This window comes from Anoplolepis gracilipes, chromosome 12 (genome assembly GCF_047496725.1).
Source record: "Anoplolepis gracilipes chromosome 12, ASM4749672v1, whole genome shotgun sequence".
NCBI classification, from domain to species: domain Eukaryota; kingdom Metazoa; phylum Arthropoda; class Insecta; order Hymenoptera; family Formicidae; genus Anoplolepis; species Anoplolepis gracilipes.
Genome location: NC_132981.1, coordinates 4,323,598 through 4,350,190, shown reverse-complemented (window position 1 = coordinate 4,350,190; position 26,593 = coordinate 4,323,598). Strand labels below are relative to the sequence as shown.

Below are 26,593 nucleotides of genomic sequence, written 5' to 3'. Positions count from 1 at the left end.
ACAAAAGCACGGCTTTACAAGTTCATAGTTTCAGCAACATAAACATTGTGCGTCGGCATGTTTAATCCTTTCAATAAATCGGATTCCTTTGACGAGATATAATCAAGTTCACGCGAGATGTATAGTATACCGCATAGTTTCTATTTAACAAAATAAGCGTGGAATTTGCGCGACGAACTTAATTTTAGTCAGCGAGGAAGAGACAAACCGGATAAGAGACGCGGCGATAGTTCCTTGAAAGCGTCCCGACTTGAGCAATATGTTATATGCCGAGCCCCGTGAATAGGGTTCGTCGAGACACTTTGTGCTTCCCCGTGCTAAACTCTCGTAAACGTAAACATGGTCTTGCGTAATACGAGCATTAAACTAGCACAAACTCATGTGCAATGGTCGAAGTTTTGATCACGCCAGACCAGAGGTTCTCATAGTTTTCTACTCTATACAAGTTCCGTTTGCGCTCTGACATTTTCCGCGCGATTCCTAAAAAAATCATGAAGTGTCGTATCGTCGCTAACAATATTTACATTGCTCTTTTGATTCCGTATGTGCTGCGTTATAAGCGAAATTTCCTACGCTAAACTCATTCGATTTTTTCGCAATATAATAATGTACTGTTTATCATTCAGACAGACTTTTTCGCAAACATTGTGGACAATTTTATTAAACTGATTAAAATTTGTAAAACTACATGATATACAAATCGTGTCAATTATGCTTTCCAATTAAATTTTTTTAATGGTTCGATTTCAGATTAATCAATAATTTGTTAATTTATGAGAGAAGCAATAAAATATTATTTTATATAAATCATCTGGTGTGTCTTCCGTGTTTTATAATCACTATAGCAACGTTTGATTAATGTGTAGCAAAGAAAAGTACAAACTTGTTTCAAGACTAATCTATATGTCCAACTTCCTCTACTTCTCACTGTTGAATTTCTTTGGATGTTATACGTACGATTAATTACGGAGAGCAGAGGGTTAAATGGAGCACTATAATTTATCTCGCTATTCTTCAGACTGTTACAATTTGCTCTTTTCGCGAAAAAGACGTTGTTTTCTGACAGACTCGTGCACACGGGGTCATGATAAATTGCGTGCATACGTGTAACGCTGATTAGAAAATAATTTGTAGATAATTGTGTTAATTTTAATTTTGATAATGCGTAATTACGTAATTTTGTAAATTAAATAATTTTTTGGCGAGACGGAAATTATATATCAGAAGGATTCAAGTTTTATCAATTTAGATTTACATGCAAAAGTAAGATGAAAAAAAAGTTTAATAACATGAAAAAAGATTGTAAAAGATTTAACGCGTTGAGGGCTACTAATACCAAGTTAATATAAATATTTGTCTCAAGAAGATGTAATATAAGTATATAAAATTTGCACATTATATATAAAGAGAGATTACAAGAAAAAGTACGAAAAGAATGTATAAGAAGTATGAGAATATGAAAAATGTTCTTGGCACTTGACATTGTTTGCGTTTCAGTCTATAATTAATCCTTAGCCGAGGAAAAAGTCGACTGCAGACATGGAGGACGGAGAGAACTCGCCCAGTTTCTATCTAGTTTGTACAAACGGGAGTTCCGCTGAGTGAAAGATTTTAATTTCGTGAACAATTCCGCCGGATGAGACATCGCCGGTAATTAAGCCGAGGAGAAGCGGAGGCGGAAAAACGGAAGGCAAGAATATTTCTCAGTCGTATCAAGTCTCCCTGACAGTGCTCGAGCGTCGTGTTGTTAATACGATATGTTGGTAAACGGAGCGAATACATGGACGAGCATTATACGAGCCGGCAATGTTACTCTCACTGGGCCTTCCGTTGGGTATCGGGGAGTACGTATGTACGTCACTTTACCGTAATTACGGGCAAGCTTAATGCGCTCTCCGCGAATGATACCTATTTGCGAGCGTCGACGGTGCATTAAACGTTGGATACCCTTCGACGTGCGCGCGTATATTGACCCCCGCTACTAATGCGGCTAAAGAGAGTCCGAAACGCGCTCTCCGTCGGTCTGTATCGATATTTCAAAATTGTCACGCGAAGCTCGGAATTGGAAAACGTAGAAATGCGATTATAAACTTGATTTTCCCCCATTTAATTACAATCCCGTGGAAAGTGCTCAGTCTCGTTTCATCAACGTGTCGCGCTGTAAATTTTTATTTATAAACGTAGATTGCTGTATTTCTAAAATAACGCAGCTCACAGAAAAATTTCCTCTGCTATAAATACAATTATTTTCCACAGATAACACATTAAAGTTAGTTGCAAAAATATTGTTAATACAATTACATATATTATGTAGATACCTCATTAAAAATGTTTTGTCAATATTTTTTTTCATATATCTTACTTTTGCAACTTCTGAGCTCAAGATTTCCAAGAAATACTTTTTGCAGTGTTTTGGAGTAAATTTCTTGCTGAGAGAGAGCAAACCCGGTGGTATATACATAGTTACAGATTAATGTAGTTCAGATATGTTTGAGGGGATGAATAATGTTCACTATGCATTTTCTTCTGCACGACACGATGAGTTTACTACCGTGCATGTTATCGCTCGCGAACTTTATATGTTGTTGTTTAAAATTTCTCTATGCAAGATAGATTGCATAATCAAACACGCAATGAATAAATAAAAAAGCAAGAACAATATTATTGTCTACTGTGATTTTCTTCATGAATGCTTTTTTATATAATTATATTTAATTGCAGGTAACACATGGCTGGATAATTTTATTCAAACCAATTGTGTGCAAGGAATGTAACAAAATTGTAAAAGAGTTTAATAGATTTTTTTCCGCTTAATTTATGCAAATTTAAAAAAAGATATTCCGCATGTGCAGACACATGTGTCTCCAATGATATTTTTATCGCGATCTGATATCGGGTTTCTTTCAGAAAAGCAATGCAGTTATATCCCCTGATCTTTATATTCTTGCTACGTGCACGAATCTCAACATGACATCAGAGTGTCACCATATATATATATATATATATATATATGTCTACTCTAAACGCGCATAAACGATACAGCCGCCCGTTAAATTTCTCATTTTATGCGTCAGGAAACCCCGCCGTAAATCGCAGCTTATCGAGTTTAGCTTCGATGTAGAAATGCATTTATTCAGGCCGACGCGACTGTTCGCCAGCGGGATGAGAGAAACCATGTAGAAACTTTCCTTCTACTCGACGCTTGATGATATTTCCGCAGCCGAGAGCGGTACGGTATTATCGTTTCGCCGGTGGACAGAACGCGGAAACTTTGACCGTGTAAGAGCAGCATAATTTTTGAAACGCGCGCGCGCATTTACATATCTGACAGAATATTAATTCGGTTATTCACGTCCACCTGGCGAACATATTTAATTGTTTTGATAATAATAACGTATGTTGGACAAGAATTATCTGTTGGAACAAACATGACTTTCTCGACCATGCTTCAATTACGGATGAATTATTATCTGTCAGGCATCCACGAAAAAATTGCATAAACTATGTATTATTTCTTGTTATCCATTAGTCGAAACAAAATTGCATAAACTATGTATTATTTCTCGTTATCCATTAGTCGAAACAAAATTTGCGATATGGTGGTTTGCTCTGTATCAATGATATTTATATTGTGAATAGACTATTTGTAACTTAATGATATTTAACAAGAAACGCTTAAAAATAAATTGACTAAATCACGAGATAGAAAAACTGCTGAAATAAAGTTATCACAGGAATAATAAAACATTTAGGGAAAGATAGCCCCTCCTCTCTTTATGGGGCTATAAACGTATTATCATATCAAGTGGTTTCTATAAAATCGGACATAAAAGTGTAAAATGGTAAGAATTTATTGTTTTTATTGCTAAAGAGATGAATAAAATTAGAATCTAAATTATAAGTTAAAAAAAACAATATAATTATTATAATATCTGAAATCTTAGATAAATGCAACAACTTTTTTGAAATGTCAAAGCAAAAAAATTGCAGTAGAAAAAAACACAACAGAGAATTCCAAGTTAAGATACATTGTCTCGTTAACGTAAGAGACAAAGTCAAGAAGCTTTTCCTTGCGTTTGGCCAACAATTTAATTAATTTAATAAAATAATAGAATTTCAGTAAATTATCTATTTAAGGTTTCACAAACAATATTTGTGTGCGTAAGTTGGTAGAATAGAGAAGCGCTACTTTTGAGAGTGTGTTGCGTTAACAAATAGTAGAAACGTTCCCTTCGCCGAAACCCTCATTGTTTGCACAAGCAAGAGTGCGTAGGCGAAATGGAAAGGTCCGGAAAAGTGATCGCGGGAAGATGCTCGGTTTCTCACGTGGATTTCATTGTTTTCCTTCGCATCATATATTTGCGGCAGTAGGTATCCCCTCTTGAAAAACTCAGCGAGCGTGAAATCGTCGTACATCAAAGCGTACGTTTGCTTCTTTCGACTTGACTAAACTAGATTATTACTTATTCAATATTGCTTGGAAATAATACAACTGTGCTTGTAACATAAAAAAAAGAATACCATTTGTTTTTGAGAAAACTCGATTGCGGAAGAAAGTCATCCGATTATCATCGCAGAATATAAAAATAATTTGTCAGAATTATTTATTATAATATACATATCTCTCACTTTGATATATTGAGTTCAGAATAATATGAATATTTCATTTGAACTCGTTGCATATATTATATGAAGGAAAAGTTTAACTAGATTAGTCAAATGGAATAAAATCTATTTATCTTTACGTTTAATTTTCAGACCAATTATTTAATATTTCAGACCATGTATTAAAGGAAAAGTTTAACTAGATTAGTCAAATGCAATGAAATCTATTTATCTTTACGTTTGATTTTCAAACCAATTAAAAACCAAGTTTTAATCAAAGCAAAGTTTTAACATCAAAAGAATCCTTAACCAAAAAATTGAAAGAATGTATATAAATAAAAAGATATTATTTTAAACGACATTTTTGTTGACTTTAGTATGACAGAAAGCGATGAGAAAATTCGACGTGAAATTAATTATTTCTTTTGTATAATATTTGAAGAACATCTTTCTTTCCTTTAACCTAAATTCCGATGAAGAAGTATAACGAATAGCAATGTAGAGACGTTTATATTACCTTTTGGCAGAAATCCAGCGTGTATTAGCCGCGCTTCCATGAGCAGAGAGGGCAGGAGGAAGCACATGGCCGTGCAGAGGTGCACGAAGGCCGCCGTAGGGCCGCCGTGTCTCCATAAATTATTCGCCAGACCTGAAAAATTGTGGTTATCGTTTTGCTGGAAGTTTTTCCGAGGTTATACATTGTAATTATGATCCATTGATCATATTTAAAATGTAAAACAGATGTTGAACCTACATAGAACCTATGCTATTTAGTTTCCTTCACATGCTGTTATTTAAATATTATAAAATTTATTTAATTCAATTAAGTGTATCAAATCGAAAACATTTTTTTAAGTCCAAAGGAAAAATTCTAAAACCTCTCGAACAGATTTGCACTCAGAATATAGTAAGTTCTGAATAAGTTATGTTTAATTTATTCATCTCTTTCAAACTTGGCAGTATGAATTTAAAGTGATATACATATCAGATTCTTGCATCTCATTTCAATCTTCTCTACTTCATTCGATTATTTCCAATATATATAGAGCGTGGGTTTTTTATATAATTTATATCATAACAAATAAAAATATAATCTACATTTTGTTCAACATATAATATCAATAATTACAAAATTCCAAATTTCATTAATACAAGTAATTTTAGATAGCAAGTAAAAAGAGATCGTTAATGATTATTTTATGTCTTACATAAGTAGATCAATCGATTATAATCGATATATTGATATAGTTATAGTTACGAGTTCTATAACTCGTGTTACATACTATGGAAGCTAAAATTATGGCGCACTTACTGTTATCGGGATTGTTAGTGAGAAGCGATGATGGCGGATCGCGCGAACAAGCGCTCAAATGTCGGCCGAGTTTTATTCCATCATTCGCGAGATTGCCGAGCTTCAAAAATGCTGCGCCAAGCAACACCGGAAGTAGAACCATTCCGGTACCGGCTAGTACCAAGCAGGCGTATAATTCGATTTTAGGAGGTGGCGCATCTGCCGGCCATGGTAATGACAGGTAAGCTGAAAGAATGATGTAAAGTCGTACAAGATAAATCCACGTGCCTGATAATTACAAGTAATATATGCAAAACATATAAATATATCAAAGAAATAAATATATTTTATTAGCAGATAAAACAATCTTTCTTTCATTTTTTGCAATTATTTTTGTAATTAAGCTCTCCTTTTTATTATATATTAATTAAAAAAATGAAACCAAATATCATAGATTAATTTTGTAAAAAAATATAAAAATTTAATTAACGTCCACTTTTCTCTCAAATCTGGTTACCAATCAAGTGAATATTTTTTTTTTTTAAAGAAAGATAATCTCGTTTTAGTTAAGTCATTTCTTGGTATTAAGAGGATGATCAAATAAAAAGAGATTAAATAAAAATAATAAAGAAGATAAAAGACTCATATGTTATTGAATTTATCGATAAGATTAAAGAATTGTCAGCAAATAATGTAAATATTTTGTTAACGCTACCTTAATTTATTTACAATCTTTTATAAACTATTTAATAATTATTCTTATTTCCAATTTTTGGTTTATCCGAAAAAAGTTCAATATGCAGCGAGATAGAAAGCACGAAAAATTTCGCTGGGAATCCCGTCGTTATCGTGTGTCTTTTATGTAACGACCTCCAATAACGAAAGTCTCGTAGGTTGGCAAGGAAAGAAATTTACGCAAAGTCACCGCCGGAAACTGCCGGAAAATAAGGAAACGCAACGAACCATACGGAACTCGTCCAAAAATTTTACTGATTAAAGTAAAGTAATCTGAAGCGGGAAGAAAAAGTTCTTTCAAAACTATTAACAATAAGTAAATGCATAATTGCATGCTATGTGTAATTTCTTTTATTTCACAAGACTAATTAAAATTATAGGATTAAAATATATATAATAAAATTATCAAAAAATAATTCTGCGACTATAAAAGTAATATATTGTATTTCAAATAAATTGAAATTAAAAAGCAAGATCAAGATTTATTATGAAAATTCCATCAAAGAAAATTTTAAGATACATTTAATTATTTAATAATAATTAATTTTAAAAGATATATTCGTGCAAAAATTATTATCTGTTGAGTTGATTCAGTTGTGCGTAAAAGTAACTAGATATTTTATTTGAAAGTGAAACCAATACAGAAAGATTTCCGAATAATCGACATGTAATCGATCCTGAAGAGACATATTTTAACAAGATAGAATAAAGTAGCTGCTATCTTACCGACGAATCGTTTGGCGTATCTCATTGCTATGTATGCTTGAAAAGCGACAGCCAATACGCCGTACCAAACGGACCAGAGGCTGTTCACATGACCGCGTGTGCACGATTCTTTTCTGGTCAATTTTCGTGCTTTCTTTGACTTGGTAGCACTCGTGGTAACGCCACTGGAGCTTATGCTCGACACAACTGGCAGCGGCTTCAACGGTTTTTTACACTTGGCCTGGTTCACATCGTTATTGTTCTCGTATCCCATCAAGCTCCCAGTCATCGACATTTTGTCCTGAAACACATAATTATCCCTTCATATAATTACGTATCGTAAATATTTTTTAAATTGAGTCAAATTTTTCGTAACAAAAGATTTATAAGACTTTATATATTTTTTTCACAATTCGCAATATGTTAAATATTTTTGGTGACTAAATAAATCACGTAAATAAAAATTGTATATTTAAGAAAAGTTTATAATATTATCAAGTAAAGAATAAAAAAAAAGTTTTTTTCCTGGACTATTTGCATTCCTGAAACTCGAGTAACTTGATTATCTGTATAAAAAGACTAAAATTTCGATTTCCAATACGAGATTACAATTTGAAATTAAATGGATCAAATATTCTTCTCCTTTGTTTTACAATAAAGTAAACTCTATCTAACTACAGCTGAAAGTTTGAGAGTATTATCATGATTTATCAGTTCAATCTGATTTTTCACACCCATTTCAATCCTCGCACCCTTTATCCAATAATTATCTGAACCGTAACACTTTATCTCACGAACGACTCGAGTCATTTCCATTTTATTCAGCTACACTGGAATTTCAATGCGTTTCAACGGTTTATCTCTTGTGCACCATTGAACCTCCTGAGAGGCCCTTTTCTCCCGTTGTATCTTTCTCTGTTACCTTTCTTGAGAAGAGTGAACGGCTCTCCTCATACACGCTTCTTTCCCTTGGCATTTCACAGTCACGTTGCGCGGAAGTGTGGAAACTCGCGGATATGGTTATGCTAAAATATTAGGTTGCCACGAAGAGGTTTGTCTCTCTTCTTTTTAAATATTAAAAGGGATGTGACGCGTATGAAAGAGAATTCCAAATAATTCTTCTCGCATTTCGCATATTTCCCATAGTATTATCTAGAGAGCTTCGAAGGATTTAGTATACATATATCACAATTTTGAAGACGCCTTTTCTTAAAGACATGTGTCTTAATGTTTTTGCAGAAGAACAATCTTACAAAATTCCTTACATTTATAAGACAAATAAAAACTATCGATTTGTTTTTTTTTCACAAAAATTTAACGAGTTATTATTATAAAGGATGTTTAACTGAATAATTAAAAAGTTACGTTTTATTATTACGTTCTATTTTTATTACTAAAATATCGATTTGAATTAAATAGACCGTGACATATTTATAAAACGAGGTTCGCCTGGTCGCAAGAGGTCGGAGTAATTAAAATATATACACACTTTCTACAGTTTAAGACTTGCAGAGGAGAGCACGTCTATACCTATTTTTTGTTCGGTTATGGGTTTCAGTCCCTCGCGCTCGACTTCCCTGAGCTTAGGGGTTGTAAAGTGCAAAGTTTTATGATCGTTTTCGTTGGATTCGTTCCGCGATAAAATTTCAAGGAGGGAACGACGACGACGACGACGACGACGGTGCGTGCGTGAGAAGAGGCACGTGCGTGACCGTATCAGGGACCTCAGGCGTGTACTCGCCTTCCTGTTTCACGATCTGAGAATTTATAGTCCCACCGCGTACAACCACCCGCGAAATCTTCGTTCTGTGTGCAAACCATTCTTTCCTACGTTTGCGAGCATATTCGATGTCTGCACTATCGTGGGATTGTTAGACGAAATCGAGATACGAATGGATTACAATAATCCATATAATCCTTTTTAAAACGCATTATATTTATAGTACGTCCAATGTATCATGTATTGATATAAATATTGGTACAATTAATAATTGTACCAATATTTTCGGAATAAATTATAAAAATTATGACTAATGGAATAGCGATAAGATTAGTTATACATGATGAATATTGCTATCTATTTAGGAATCTGCACAGTATGCTGAAATTTGAAAGGTGCTTTGCACCTGCTTGTCAGTCGTTCTCTTACGCGGAAAGTGGAAATATTAATTAGCATCCAGACGAATCCACATTACGCGCTAGCATCAAAGGAAATGTCTGTGCTTTATAAAAGACCTTTTATAGAGAATTCACAAGAGTGCGTTTAAATAAGACCGATAAGATTTTTTAAAATAGCATCGTGCAATTAACGTTTAGATAAACTCCATTCTAGAAATAAATTTTATTATAGTCGGTGTTTATTTATACATTGCACATTATTACATAATTGGTTATTTTTTTTTTTAAACTTAAAACTTTGATTAAAAAAATTCATAATAAAGTAAAAGTTTATTATAGATAAATTTTTCTTGATGTAATATTTTATTTATAAAAAATCTATGCTGCATTTTCAAATATAATATCGTATAAAAATGCGAAGAAAACAATCACTCTTTGAAAGTCTATTATCAGAGAGAAAATATTTTATTGTACATATAATATATATTTAAAACATATATTTTTAAGTTAATGGGAAAACTTTATAAAAACGTTTTCTATTTTAAATATTCAGTACAATATTAATTCTTCGACTTGTACAGTTATCGAAGTGGTAGAAGCTGCTTAAAATTAGCTTTTACGCTTGAAAGATTATGCTTAAAAGTCGCTACCAGATTTTGAAAATCTTTCACTAAGTCCACAAGAATCGTCATGGAAGCGTAAAATCCTTCCGCACTCAGCTAAAACTTTCGTTCTAGAACCTGGGTGGACGATAAAAAAAAATCTTCGATTACATGTAGTCTACTTTGAAAGTTCGACACACTATATAAGTTTTAAATACCGACAAACTGTTTAAAATGCAGCATGATTTGTTCTGAGAGCAGTAAAACATGTTTTTATTTTATTTTACTTTATTTTATAATATTTTAAAATACATAATATTTTAAAATAATAATAACAAACGTTATTATTATTTTAATAATAACGTCAATATTTTTTATATTGTGTGATTTTAATTATAGTGTGTGTATATAAAATGTATATAAAAGGAGGATATTTTTATTTCATTTTTTCCCGATTTATATAAATAAATTTATATATACAATATTTTGTCGATATGCAATATTATTATTATTATTTTTTATTATTTATGTATTTTTAAAATACACGTGTACTCTCTTTTTTCATAGAATCCAATTATGGCGCGTCGATATTTACTACTCGACTTTGCGGCAAAACTTCATTTAGAAACTTTTTTATCGAAAGACTTAGCCGATCAATCCATAGTGCAGGTAATTTACACTTTGTTCAAGTATGAAACCAATATTTTAAGTTTTATCGAAACTTACCAGATTTCTGCCGAGTCTTCTAAAGTCTCGAATAGGCTTCTCCGCTATAATTGATTCGAAGATCTAGCATCTTTGGCGATGGCAGCACCTAAACAGATAAATAACGAATAATCATTAGTAAAATTTTATCATTCATTATATAAGTTAAAGTAAGATTAAAAACATGATAATGTTGTAAAAGAAACATTATATTGCATCCGATATTTTTAAGAACCGACAAAAGGCGAGAGCTGAAAAATGCCAGAGAATATTTCTTCGAGATCAAATGCACACAATCTGTCGCTTGTATATCTGTATTTATACACGTATGGATTTTAATTCTCTCGTATTACTGTTTGCATTATAAGTACATGAACAAGTAGTGGCTTCATTAATCAGATTGTCTTCGTGATGTTGTTTGCATGGGATTAGGTTGTTGTTTGCTGGCTCCTGTTTACCTTAGAACAAGACTGCTACATTCGAGAGAACCGACGTGATTCGCGAGAATCCTTTGTTGATCAATAAAATTTGGTGCTTGCATAAGCCGGATAATGAGCTTGCATACGCCGCGGTCGGATAAGCCGTGTTAATTACGTCCGCATTTATGGCTAAGCGTTACAGTTTACGTAACTCACGCTTCGCATTCTCTTTTACTTGCTTTGTGTACATATTACATTGTGCATTATCGCGACACACGCATATCTTCAAGTTTATCGCGTGATGTGAATTTTAACGTATCGGCTTTCATCTGGTGTATAAAACAGGTGACTATAAAATCTTTTTAATCCTTTCACAAATTTCCGGCAAGAAAGAGAATTAATTTTCCTTGTACGTTTTTATTAAAAGAACAAGATGTGACAGCTGTTCTCGAATTTTTTCTAATTTCCAAGATTTAAATAATATTTAATTTCAAAGTCATTTCCCGTAAAAGCGAAAAATATATATCGAGCAATTAAAAGTTATTTTTCGTTATAGATGCAATTATTAGAGAGTCGAGATTTTTTTTTTTAATTATCTAATGCTTGATAAGTATATTTTGTGATTTTATCATTACAAGTCAAGTCTGAAATACAACTCTATGTCTCATTCCTATTGTTTCTTTCCAATCGTTATACAGTCGATTTCACAAAGAAAAAGATAACATAGTGCCATTAGTCTGATTACAGTTTCGTATTACGCGGTCTGCACGCCACCTGAGCTCTTCTAGGATGGTGTTTGGCCATTGTGTTTTCTGGTAGCTCGAGTTGAGAAAGGTAAGCTCGTATAGCTGGTATAAGAAGGCAAAACCGCGAGTTCATTAATTTTATCCCTCGAGGCAAACCTCGAACCACACAAAGCATGGCCGTGAATTAACGTGGCGCACAATACGAATAAATATATCGAGAAGATAAATGAGCTCTCAAAGCATATTATGCAATAACAATTCTGTTCGAATACAGAGAGAATAATTTTTAATCCCGTTTTCAAAGAAAGCATTTTATTCTGCATTAATTAATCAAATCAAGATCACAGTCAAATCAATTAAGCCGAATTAAGTCCTACGTTAAATTAATTCCACAAAATAATGCAATGGGAGTTAGTTCATCGTTACACCAATGTAATAAAATTCAATGGAAGCTGTATTATGTTGTAATTCACTAAATTACGGTTAAAAGAGACAATTTACCTCTCTCATTAACTATTTACTTTATAATTATTGTCGTTATTATCATTACACAATATCGATACTATGAGAAAATTGTCACAAATTATTATACCGTAAACAATATACGCTGAATACACACATGAATAATATTCACACGCGTATTCATGTTTCTTTCTCCTCCATGTATTGTTCTCATATATCTCATTTTTCCGACTTTCATTTAGCTATATATTCTACTCATATATCAATTGATTTTTCCGATTTCCATTAGTGTTAATTAAATGTTCACTCACTCTCTCTCTCTCTCTCTCTCTTTCTCTCTTTTTTTTTCTCTTCCCCTTTTTCGCAGTTTAAATTATCAATATATTTCAGAATAAAGAAATCAAATTTTAATGCTAAATTTTATGCCTAATTAAAAATTGCTCTCCAAATAAGAATGCTTGAAATTATTAATCGCAGAATTTTCGTACTTAAAAATTTGCAATACTTATTATTTAATCATAATCGAGAATATAATCGCAGCAATCCTGCACATTTCGCGTAACACATTTAATTGAACTTTTCATATAGATTGCAGAATCTCTGGAAAGCAGGCAAGGAATAAAAATATCATCCAATAAACGAAAGCAAAAGTAATCGATTCCTCGGCGTTAACGTTATTAATCATATAAGAAATTATCGTGATTATTTGGGTCAATCTCAGCCTCGGCAAAATTCCTGCGTACTCCTACAGAGCCTGAGCGTGCCGGTAATTACATCACTCGCAATAAATCAGAGCTGCGTACCGCTTGGCATTAATTATCCATCAACGGTTCTACACGCAGAGTGACAAAAACTTCCGTCGACGACGAGAAAAATGTCTACTTCAATAAAATGTTCACACAACGCTGATTTATTACTCCCGTTATCCACGTCATGACACGTGTTACAGATACGTAGATGCTCGTAGAAATCGAGATACGAAAGAGATCAAGGTAGAAATATTATCGAGGAAATCACAACGCCATAAAACTCAAGGCACAGAGCTTCACGTGTCATATCTTTCATGTAAATACGCACGAGTTTAAACTCGAAGATGTTTAATGAGAAAATATGTTATTTGATCTTCATATTTTATCCTCTTCGCTCGCCTTCTCCTCTTTGCCGCTTTGACATTAATGTAAATATTAAATTAAGCAAGTTTGCAACTATCAGACTGTAAATATAAGTTAAAGTATGTTCGCGTTTCAGAATTCACAGTGTTAACTAGTCATTATTAGATATTGGTATTTTTATATTAATTACCCGAATTTAATCATTCGTGATGCAACGAATGAAGTCTTTTGTAGTGCCAATCAAACTATATATTTTATTGTTTTCAATGACGGTTTGTAAAGCAATTATTCGGAAATGCTTGTTGTATAGGAAATATTCAATCCTCTACATTTATAAATAATATCATCGCAACTGATTCTGTTGAAATATAATATTTATCGTAATCACTGCAAAGTGATTTTTATAACAAAATTTATTTTGCTATTATGATACCGAATTGATTAAATTTAATAAATAAAGAGAGAGTTATTTTATACATTTATCCTGTACATGTACACAAATTTGAAAATACAAAAAAGATTAACTTGCACGCGCAGTAATTTGCTGCAAATAGGATTCCTGATCTAGAAATCGAAAATATAAAATAATCTCGCGGAAATGTTTTATTCTACGCGACATACTCGTGCGGTAAAATGCGATCCTCGAGTAACGCGCGTGAAATTATCCGTGCGCAAAGATTATTCGCGACGCGCGCGTATAATTCTGCGTCGACGACGTCTCTCGTTCTCGTTCGCGTGCGAAAATGAAAATTGTGATTAATATGCGGCCGCGCTTAAACATGGCGCCGTTGTATCCCGGATGAGTTATTGTGCGGCAAGATATCCGGGAAACCCTATTATCTCGCTGGAAGGAGTGAAAATTCGAAGACGGAAGGTCGAGATGGATTTCGGGCTTCGCCATTTTGCCGAGTTTGCGGCTTTCTCTTCCGCGAGAGAGCATCACCGTTTTCCTCTTCCTATTCCCTGTTCAGTTCATCTTCCAAAAGTCACTCTTATTTTGGTCACTCTTATTTCCTCCGAGCTGTATCGTTTGTCAGATCCGGTCTGGTCAAAGAAAATCTTCTATTACGTGGGATATAACACGCGCGATCCCTTATGATTAAAGTATGAAGGAAACGAAAAAAATGAATTAAATATGAATCTGAAGTTACACAATAATGTAAGATAATAAGACATATATATATTTATTTATTTAGAAAAATTATAAATAAAAAATTTTCGTCAATTATTATACCTAGTAATAAATAAGTATTTTAAAAACATCTCTCTCAAAGTTACACCATAGACTCAAGTTGTATAATAATTATTATCGAAGTATCATAACGTATCATAATGCCGAGCTTATACTTGAGATATTTCCCCTGTGGGGAACTATAACCCGCAAGTCCATTATCTCGACGGAAAGCGTGAAAATTCGAAAGCAGAAATTGGAATGAGTTTCGGACTTTCGTCGAGCTTGCGGTTCCGTACACGCAATCGCTTTCTTCTTCCTTCCCATGCTCTCCCCGCCTGTTTTTCATGACGTTTGTCTTTCCCATGCGGGCGTGCCGAATTCAGCACTGCCACAATTTAAGGAAAGAAGCGCACGGGAAAGAGAGACTGATTTCGAGAGATTTGGCGAAAGTTGAAGCGCAGAGAGAAGCTTAAAGCTCCGCAAGCGGGAAACGCTGATTCGGAATTCTCTCTCTTTCGGTGGGGACATGAACACGGTGGGGGCGATGCGGTTAGAAGTTTTCGAGATTGTTTGCCGTACTAGCCGGAATATAAATCGAGCTTAACTCGTCGGTTCCCTTTTCGTATGGTTAGGCAAATGTGGCTTTTACGAGCGCCAGTAAGAAAACGAACGTTTTTAATTCACTCGGCTTTTCTCATCTCTCTCTAGCGGCTTGTCTAAATTCAGCAGAAAATGGACCACCTTCCGTCCCGGCTGCATTACTGATGTCGGGTATGTTGCAAATTATTAGATTATATTATTTCCATTTAATTAATTTGATATTAATATATTTTGAGATTTTCTTTTTCATAACTTGTGGCAGTTTATTCAGTAATTTTATTTTATTTTTTTTTTCTTTTTCCTTTTTTTTATTCTATTTCTATTTTTAGTATATATTTTGTTTCTGCTCATTCTTACAGCGAAAATATTGTATTCTTACAATGTATATTTTATATATATCTCTTAATAGATATTATTCTTAATAAATAAAAATATTTTCTTTTTTAATTCGAAATATTAAATAATGATAAGAACATATCCCATTCAGTATTCCTACATGTTAAGATTATCTGAAACTACTCTATTCTTTAGAGGATTTTTCTCTTAATCTGAGGTTCTTTTTGGCTCTTATTTTAGAGAAAGATATCACACAGATAGGTAAGTGAAATATTCTTAAGATAAGAATATAATTTTTTCGGTGTATTTTATTGAAATAACTCATATAAAAAAAAAAAAAGATTAATTAAATGTTAACGTTTTTAGAAATAAAACAAGATTCTTTATTGGTACTATTTTTTAAACAAATATATGATATATATTTTTTATCAAACTGTATGAAATCGATAGTTTTCAGCAAATTTTGCTGTAATTCGACAGATATATATTGGTGAAATTGAAGGTGCGATTCGCGCTTAAAATGCCGGATTCTATGGATAAAATGGAAGATCCTCGACAAAACGTGCGAAGAATAGGAAGGAATAAGGGCGTGAGAGTTGATGGAGAAATGTACATTGTCTGACCCGAGGAGAGATAGTTACTTATGGTATCCATTTGTGGGCGTCGTCGATACGTCGTCGTTTCCACGGTACATTCGCGCACAAATGATCATGCACATATGCACACGCACACGTACTGGAGAAAGGAGCCGCACAAAAGGGTCCCGAGGCGGAGGTGGGGCCGAACCGTGATAATTCTAGAGCCCTTACCGTCACGACCCATCGTTCGTAGCCCTCCTCTCTCGGAGCCGTCGAGAGCCCCTCGCCGAGAGGTTAACTGTTGCCCCTTTTCCGTACGGCAATGCACATCGTTTGACACGTGACGGACTTGCGTTAATTGGGCTCGGTTGAACCTAACAAGGGCAACCGATCAGGAATGGAAGTTTCACTTTCGATCGCGTACTTGATGATGTCGATAATCGACACAACATTCGTATCGTTCTACTTCCGTAAAAATACTCTTATATAACTCTTATATAACTTTAATGTCTATGACGCAAATAGATAATAAAAATGAATAATGTATCAATAAAAGAATTTAATCTTTGCGATTACATTTCGCATCTTGCAATGAAAAATATATCTCTTTATTTAATATATTTGAATATTAAATTATTTCTGTATTTTAATTAAAAAATTATATATGTATATTTCAAATAAATAAAACTTTTAATCACGCAACAATTCTTGCACATTAAAGGCTCCAGCCGGCAAAGCAATCGATTATTCCATATAAAATGTCTCATCAAATCATTAATAATTTTACTACTTTGATTCCGACACAATAAAACTTCATGAAATATGTGTGTTCATCCTTTCTTTTAATTAAAAATCCAGGGTATCCTTTCCGCGATATAGGATAATAGCGTACGCGCCCTAGTCGTTAAGGAAAGGCAGCACCGACATTAATTATTTCGCGATGCTCTAGCGAGGATAATGTAAACATCATTACGAAATGATAGTACACAGTATGGCACATTGTATAAAATTTGTTATAAATGTTGTCAGCACGTTTTTTATCTTTTATATTATTAAAATTTATTTAATAAAATCGTGATTAAAAAATATTAAATAATATTAGGATAATTATATACATGCACTTAAACATATGTATGTTTAGTTAAGATGCAGTTTAAGTATTATGTACATTCAAAATACATACATTAGACTTTACTCGCGAAAGCTGAGCGATTGATTGATGTATTTTACGAAACGATCAAACGCATTAATGCTCCATTAAAGCTGCTCACACCTGCACGCGATCGATACAAGTTCTACGTAGGCTAGACTAGCAAAATACCTTCCTACGAGAAAGAGAAAAGACTAGTAGTAAAAAAAGAAAAAGATTACAGAGAAGAAAACATATAGCGTAAAGTTAAACCTGAAAAGCAAAATGAAAATTAATCCTGAGGATGTTATTAACGTTGTTCTCTACAGACGTGCACGTCGAAATTATATTCAAACTGCAGCAAACGAAGAAATGGGATGAAATAATCCGCGAATCAAGTCAGGAAAACGGAAATTGAGAAAGTATGATATAGCGTAAACTCAACCGTTTGTAAGTGTAAAAGGATTAAGGAAAGGTGAAAAGGGGGAGCAAGGAAGGTTGACACGATAGTAAGAAGATGGGGGTTAAAGTCATAGACGTGGAAGTTTGAGCAATCAATTACATTAAGTTGCTACCCTAATCCTGAGTTTCATAAGTTACACGGTAATAGTGGGACAGATATCTTGCAAAATTTACTATGACAAATTCTGGAAATTTATGACGAAATATTCTCAGCTGCTCGGTAATCCCACGTGTGTGAGCTGTATACATAATTATAATTTCAGTAAATAAGGGAAATGATTTAAGTGGTGTTGGTACAACATTTTATGTTAATTATATTAAGTTAGTTGTTTGTGCATTATATAAGCTTATCAATATTTTTCGAAAACCTTAGGGACTATGTAGAACGATAAATTTTCCAATAATTCAATTAAAACTTTATTAACAGCTTCATATGTGATAAAATTATATCGTTATGTTAGATGATTGTGTCATCAAAGGATATTTATCATTGCATATTCAATCTAGAAAATAAAACAAATTAATTTACATTTACAGTGTATGTAATAAATAAATAAAAAAATATATATATGTATATATATAATATATACATAGTATAATATGTATAGTAGCAAAATATTTTGTGGAAATTTTGTATAAATTATTTCCTCTTATATAGTTACATCGATGATTTCAAAGTTATTGATAAATGTTAAATTATATAATTGTCATTATTTTTTCGACGAGAATAATTAACGCTAATGTAACTATATACATTACTCATTTGATAGGAAAACCGCGTACGGATATTTCGCTCATAGCACACGAAAGAGGTTAATAGATATTTGACCTCGTGGTTTTCGTACGGCCAACAGTAACCACCGTAGCCATTTGACTCTCCATTTGCCTCATGAAAGAGCAACGCGTGAAGGGTCGAAAGATCAAGGTTCGTCGATTCGTATTGCAAACGCGCGATTTGCATTTACCATGCGTTCTCGTAATGCAAGAAAATTCAAACTCTCGTTTTGGACACATACTAGATTGAGGATAATTATTAATATTAAAAATTTCACGATAAAGTTTCTTCGATAAATTTATACTAATTATCTATTAATTAAAAAATCGTATATAGAACAAGAGTACGAGTTTAACAAAATTTTCAATCAACAAAAATTTTGTTGCTTCTTCGTTTAATATTCGCGATATTGATATCTTTATAAATCGGTCCCTGTTTAATCTTACTTGTTATTAGCAAATTTTTACTTCATCGTACAAGCAGTTATATTTATGTTTCATCTCGTGATAATGGTTCATGAATTTTAATAGCGGTGTTACATAAGAGGATCTACATGACCGTAGACGTGTAACTTAGTTTGTTTAAAGCGGCGTGACGGTATAACAAGCAAGACCATGTCTTTCTACAAAAGGATATATTTGAGCTTATACTTAGTGGTTAGAGAAGGGTCTGACCTGTGGTATTGGTCTTTCAAATCCAGATTCAACGCCTAGACTAACCTTCAACAAAACACGTCAAACAAATTTAGATATCAGATCAAATTCACCGTTCAATTTACTAGTGTCAATTACCGTTATATCTAAAATGTTGCAAATATAAAGAAAATAATTCTAAAAAAAAAAAAAAAAACAAATAGTATGTGTGTTGTATTACATAATTTAACACAAAGGAAGAACGCAAAACATTTACATTATTCCAACATTTGTATTTTACACGAGTTAAGTTCCTCTAATAAATGTAAACGTTAATTATTCAAGTTAAGCGGATGTTAACGAGCACAATTATAATTTCGAGAAAATTAGGGAAAGAGAGAAAGTAGCACGGTTTTTTTCGCTGTGAATGAAAATGAAAATCAGAGCAAAGTGAGCGGACGACTAGGAAAGAGAGGGAGAGGAAAAAAAAGAAACGTATGCAACTCGTCGACATAGTCGTGCAAAAGTGTCGGCAGTGTTTTCAGGCACACTCTCGAGGCTGTCCGTTCCCCGGGCTCTCAATTTTTCCCGTCTCTTTTTCTTGGCTACAAAGAGCGAGGGGAAACGAGCCTCCACAGGATGAGCCAGGTCAAGTTCATTCCAACGCTCGGCGACTTTCGGACGGCGAACATTTTTCGTCGGGAAATCGCTTTTAAAAATGCCCGTCTAAAATAAAACCTTCGCCGGGAAAAAAAGTCCATTCTGAATTAAGAGAAGAAATCCAAACGACCTCGAAAATCAAGTCGAGTTTCATGCACTACGCGCGCTCGCAATTTGGCAGAGGTAAAATATAAAAGAGAAAAGTAATTAAAAAAAATCTTTCTCGCGGTATATTTTGTTCCCGAGTGTACGCTATGTGTCGCAATGCAGTGTTCCAATTTCCATATATATGAAGCGGAAACTTACATAAGGTACTACTTCTCGTAAAAAAACTTATGTATATAGCGCACCGGGATTACATTTCGATATAATTTAATTTACTAACAAGATCAAACGTTTCACATCTTGTGCACACTAATTAAAGGATGCCTCTCCCAATCGCGCTACATATTGATCGAGCAGCGTTTCGCGAGAGGAAGTTTCTTCTTTCTGCAAATGCTGAATGCGAAATGAATACCTCACTTCGTGAGCCTCCAACTTCTCTTCACAACCTTCCACTTCGCGCTTTGCGTTTTCATCTTTATCGTGTTATAAATAAAACTTACAAAGAGAAGCGAGGAAGATACGAAGTGTTCAAGTGAAGAATCGCAAAGGAACTTACGTCTCGCCAAGTAAAGCCGAGTTCTCGCAAGTATCCTACCTCGTCGACGATCATGAATCATACCCGACATCGATATATACTCGCAGATAGAAACGTTCCAGAGTGACGAAGGGGGAAGGAAAGGAAGAGGGGAATTGACGAGGAAGGCTCAAGTAATCTCGCGAAGGGGCGAAACCCTGTGCTTGACATTCAATGGGAGTTACCCGTACGCTCGTGCGTAGCGACAACGAAATCGCATTTGCCCGATGACAAAGGCGACAAATCGAAACTCGCGTAAGTTCACCCGTATCGGTCGAGTCGCATTAAAGCGATAAGATGAACGATCGCGTAGCCGGTCCTCCCTCGACGCGCACCAGGTCGCCGACTAAGGGAGAACGTCCTCCCGCGGGTGGGCGCAAATGTAGATGCGATTCGACGTCGCGATGAAGTTTGTCACCTCGCCATGTTCGTTATGAGATGGGAAACTGGAGACACGCTTACAAATACGTAATGGACGTAGATTAAGATCGATGCATTCCGAAACACGAGACTGGTCACGCGAATCACGCGCACACATACCCTCGACAACAGACGGTCCGCGATCTACAACAAGTAACACGATTACGAGTGCTCCTAATTCTCTGATATTCGTTTTGCGAGGGTCGTCTATTGAGTTGTAACTTCCGCGGGCAGAGATAGCTTTAGTCACGTGATTTCGGACACAATGCGTCCCGGCGTGAATCACCCGTAGAAACATGCGATGAGTCGTTCTAATGCTGGATAAATGAATCTGCTGTACAAATTGATAAGCGTCTGTATTAATAAAACAGGATATGCTTCGAAATAACATTTCAATTCGTATTTTAAGGATATTCAAATATTTTTGCCATTAATCGGGAATAACTGAATATAGATATTTAAATCAGAGCCGCGATACACTAAAATAATATCAATTTGCTATTTAAAATTAATATTTCGTCTGATTAATATTTGTATCATGTTATTTTTATGTCTACTCGTTTCGACTAATAATAAATCTTTGCGTCTTTCATGTCGTAGTTAATTGTGTTATAAATCAGTGTAAGCAAGTGTCGCCATATAATGTGACGTTCGCTATCGTGTTCTAAAATTATAGACAGCTACACACGTCGGGCGATAAGTTATAGAATATCGCTGCGAGGCAAGACCAACTGTCTGGATATTATTAGCTAGTCGATATTGTTATCGAACAACTGTAGCGTATTTCCTACGATTTACAATCCTGACGTTGAGTACCGGTCAAAGCACCATTCTCGTGTTGATAGGATACTTGGATAACATTACGATTATATTTCTATTTTATACCTTCATTGGCAACGTGTGTATCGCGAGTTTCTCCTGTTGATAAAATATTTACTAATACTTTGATATTATGAATTTATTGAAATATTACTCTCTCTGATAATGATTAATTTCACTTAGTCTTTTGGAATGTGTTTTCATATTATATTAAGAATAATATGAACACAATGAACAAAAATATACATTGCATTATGTATTTGAATTATTTGTATTAATCTTACAATATTAATATGTTTCGAGAAATTTATGCGCATATTAATTTATTAGTTATATCGATTTGTTTGTGCGCATATATTTATGTAAATGACTTGGGAATAGCATTTAAATTCACTTTTATTTCGGCGTAAATATGTTATAATGTTTCTTACAGTGCTTGATTATTATATCAAATTGATTGACATTTTAATAAGTTATATAAAAATCTTCAAGAGAAAAAAGAATGCATGATTACGTGAACTAGGATATGTTTCATTAATATGCAATCAATGTACAAAAATTTTTCCGCTTTATATCCGATTACAATCTCATTGCTATTTATTGCGAATAGCAATTGCAGTTGTGTTCTCAAAAAATTTTTGCCATTATATAAGGTTGGCATACAATTTGTTTTCGAAATTAATCTGATATAATTTGCATGATAAGCAATCTTAGTAACATATTTACAAAGCTCGCGACTTTAAGAGATCGCTTGACGATACTGATAAGCGTTAACAATAAGTGCTTTGTATGCTTTCAGGGTAATAGTTGCATAACGGAAATAGACAAAGAAGAAATCGTAATAAAAGTCTGAAAAGCAAAGTAAGCTATATGTTACATAATACAGACTGTTTCTGGAATAGATGTGCATTTGTAAGATAGTAAAATAATTAATTTGATTTTTTCCAAATAGCTTGCATCTGAGTTGTTTGAAAATGTAATTTAAACTTTATTATATAGTATATCACATATTTACCTTGCAAAAAATTTCTCTTAAAAAATTCAAGTATACGTGAAGAGCTGTATTATTAAACCACAGAGAGTATAGTAAAGATGATTGCATACGAGCAAATAAAAATGTTAAAAGGAACATGAAAGCTGACTATGCAAAGTACCTGAAGAAGCATCTAATTTATGAACACGATGATGGTTCACAGGATAGACTTGTATATATCATGCGGTAGAAAAAAATTGCGTCATATTAAAGCAGACTATAAAGAAAAAAGTGGAAGATATAAAGATGATAAAATTTGAAATTTTTTTCGTCAATGTCATTTTTATCGGCCATTGTTCGACATATGCTGTAGCATCTCTGAAGTAATTTCACGATATCAATATCGTCGTCTTTGAAACGATATTCCAACTCAAAGCGTGAATCCATAATAAGATTGACATTAGTTGTTTACGTTTGATCAAAGAAATTTGTGCATATATGTATAAGATCTAAATTACTAGAAGACAACCCTAAGTGAACAAACAAATTACCTTTTTTTCGCTTTTCATTAATCCTTCAAGTTTACTACATAAGCTGGCAATTTCTATATTCCACGCATAAAACGTCGAGGTATAGACGCTAACTTTAGATGCGCGCTTTAAACCCATCTCACGCGCCCACTGATGGACTCATTAGCAAGGGTTCTTCTTCGTTCACTTCCATCTCTCCTATCGATTCTCCTCTCCTCGTTCCTGCGACCACCGTCGCTCTTGGCGGCGCCTTTCTTAATTGATTATAAAATTGCGACGCGGTCTCTCGTCATCGCTGGATTATCCGTTAGGGATTAAATTGATGATTCATTGCGGATCGGCTTGTTCTCCCACTCATCCCCCGAGAGCGGGGGAGAAGGAGGTCTCCCCCTGGTCGAGTCGATTTCCGCGGGATAGATAGCTCGGAAGAGACGCGCGAGCGAGTTCCTTCTTCCTTCCGTAGATAGGTAAGCACGTAAAATGTCGATCTATTTTCCACGACGAAAGCTCGCGCGATTCCGACGACATTCTGACCTTTTACCGCGACGTCGACGTTCGCCTCCGGATGCCCGCCCCGCGCAGACGCGCGGAGACTCGCTTCGAATGCAAGTCCACGCACGCGGGTAATTGTAGTTTTCGACATGTCGAGGGAGGAGGGGGGCAAGAGAGTGAGAAAGGAGTGCACATGGAAGGGAAAGCGCGAAATGATGATTGATCGCGCGCGCGAGTCGCGAGTGTTGCACAGAGAAGAAAACTTGTAGCTGGTAGCTGAAAGCGAATTCGCTTCACTTTCGACGTCATGTCGAAATAAATCATTCAATATGAGCAAAGTGCAAAATAGCGCTACTCGCGAGCATGATAAAAAAAGTTTAGCGAAGAATAAAGTAGCCTTTCGCGTCCTAAATTATTCTGATATAAATTAAATTTTTATACTCTTTATTTTGCCTTATTGACTTATGTACTCGACTATATAATAATTAGACTTAAATATTAAAAATGAGAAATTTTTTGCAAGTTAAATTTTTCGACTTATAATACATTCAAATAAATGAATTAATAATGCGCTCTATTAATTTTCCTTTTTTGAGCTTCGAATAATTGAAATCCTATTACACTAGAATCTCAGATTTCAATTTTCTTTAGCACGACATTCTTTTTCTTCCAAGCACTTGAAATGCAAAGTGAAAAAGAGAGCCATATTACTTTCGGCATATCACGACATACCCTTGTGAAAGAATTGGCCCCAAACATTGCTAAATCTGCGTCACTCTCTTTAGAACGGAGGGTGGTGAATGGGAAATCGTGTCCTTTCGAAATGCGTGGCTCGTTTTCCACAAAATTTCAAGTCTCGAGTCGAAGTTGGCGTGCGCGAGGAAGGGTTAAACGTTTATCCCTCTTTTGTGACGTACTTCGTCTCTTCGCCACGCTCTGTCACCCGCGTGAATAAGCTAAGGTGGCAGAGGAGCAGAATGACGAGGAGAAGGAAGAAGAGTAGCAGTGGCACAGCAAGGAAAGGGACCAACCTCCTAAGATCTTGAACATTACGAGAGGGAATTGCCGGAACGTGAGGGGCTGTAAAGTGCGTGACACGCGTGACAAACGCACCCGGATTAAATGCCGGCACTCGAACTGCCTTTCCGTTTCTGAAGATGCCCAGAAGTCATCACACTCTATAGAAATAATTCCGCGTTGACGAGGAGTTCGAGATTTAAGGCTTAAAGTGTAGGGATTCGTAGATCCGAGTGTTAATTGAGTCTCCCTCTCTCTCTCTCTCTCTCTCTCTTTCTCTCTTTGCATTCAATCTGGTAAAAGTTTACATACGAATTTAAATAAAAAACTTAATATAGAATTTTTATCCGTAAATTGAATATATTAAGATCGTCCAAACAATCTTGTTATACTCTTGTTATGTTATTATTTATATAAAGTTTATTTTCTTATATTTTAAAATACGATGCAATAGCTTCATATAATCTATAACATTTATTATATTCTTAAGATTTATTTATACATATATATAAAATGTATGAATGAACAGATCATTTTTTATATTGCATGCTTCTATATGAACTTTCTTAATGATAGGATGATCCGAAAGCTCCTTCACATCATCTTTTTTGTACAGTACATGGATTTTCCTTTCGTCGCCGACGGCTTTCATGAAATAATAATAAAATCCTCTCTTGTATCAAAGCCTGGAATTCTGAAGAAATGATATAAATCCACCGCCAGTACGTCTTTCGTTTCTTAGTAGCTTCATGTAATCTCGCAGATCTTCTTCCCTTGCTTTTATTACGTACACGTTCTTAATGTGGATAAGAGTCCCTATTCTTGTCATCAAGAACAATCTCGATGCTACACATGTTTTAAGCGATTAATATATCTTTATCAGTAGTGAAAGAAGTAACAAATATAATATAACAGTAGAAAAAAATTTAACATGTGCGAGAGAGTAGGTATAATTATATTTTCAAAACAATGTTGCTAAAATTTCTTATAGAAGCAAAAGTTATTTTATTATATATTACATTCTCAAGATTTGTGAAATATGAATCTTATAATACAATATGAAAATAATTTCTCTAATTAATGCACTTATCAACTTCAATCTCATTATAGTCAAATCTTGTTATAAATAATACTTATATGAGTTCGATGCATGAATAATATAATCAAAGAGATCTTTCTTGATACTGGAGACAGGTGCCTTCACTCTGGCATATCAAACTTTCTCTTTGTGTGTTTTTATATTTTATTCTTTCTTCTTGAAAGTGAATAGGTAGAAAGCTTTTGCGATTATTATTTAAGTAAAATTTCCGTTCCGTTTCATGCTATTCGGCATTATTTTGGTTGAGAAATAACAAAAGAATATCCGACGCTTCGATATTTCAAAAACTTTCAAAATGGCAAAACTCGAGAGAACTGCCGAGAACAGAAATATGCAAGCCTTTTGATGGCGTATTTGTGTCCATATTTTCCTCTTTTGTTTTTGCAATGGTCGTACTCGTGGCCTGTATCCGCCGTATTGTGATAATAATTTCCCATTGCTGTGTCCCAGATTTTGCAAAAGAACATTCAGTAAAGGTAGATTAAAACCTCCATTTTCTCTTCTGAAATGATCAGCCTCATTGAATTTATGCTCTATTTACTGACAAAAGCATCTCTCTCAACCCAAGCTAATAGATTCTTCACCGGATAATATAATGATTTTTTAACGATTTATTAATTTATTATTTTATTAGTTGAAAGCAATACATAAATTAGAAGACCATATATTGACAATAAAGTTTTGAAACAATGAAAATATCCTTAGTCACGAAGCATTT

General features: G+C 34.2%; 1 protein-coding gene across 5 annotated transcripts in view; it reads right to left on the bottom strand.

Moving 5' to 3' along the window:
• Positions 1-26,593, bottom strand: part of Tinc (transmembrane protein tincar) — a 116,059-nt gene that overhangs the window by 24,260 nt on the left and 65,206 nt on the right. For all 5 annotated transcript variants that reach the window (XM_072903965.1, XM_072903968.1, XM_072903969.1 and 2 more), the window contains 4 exons: positions 10,783-10,870; positions 7,358-7,637; positions 5,918-6,142; positions 5,123-5,254 (listed from right to left, as the gene is read on the bottom strand). In XM_072903965.1, the coding sequence (XP_072760066.1) occupies positions 5,123-5,254; positions 5,918-6,142; positions 7,358-7,631 (631 nt within the window). In that variant the 5' untranslated portion in view covers positions 7,632-7,637; positions 10,783-10,870. The remainder of the gene's footprint in view (positions 1-5,122; positions 5,255-5,917; positions 6,143-7,357; positions 7,638-10,782; positions 10,871-26,593) is intronic.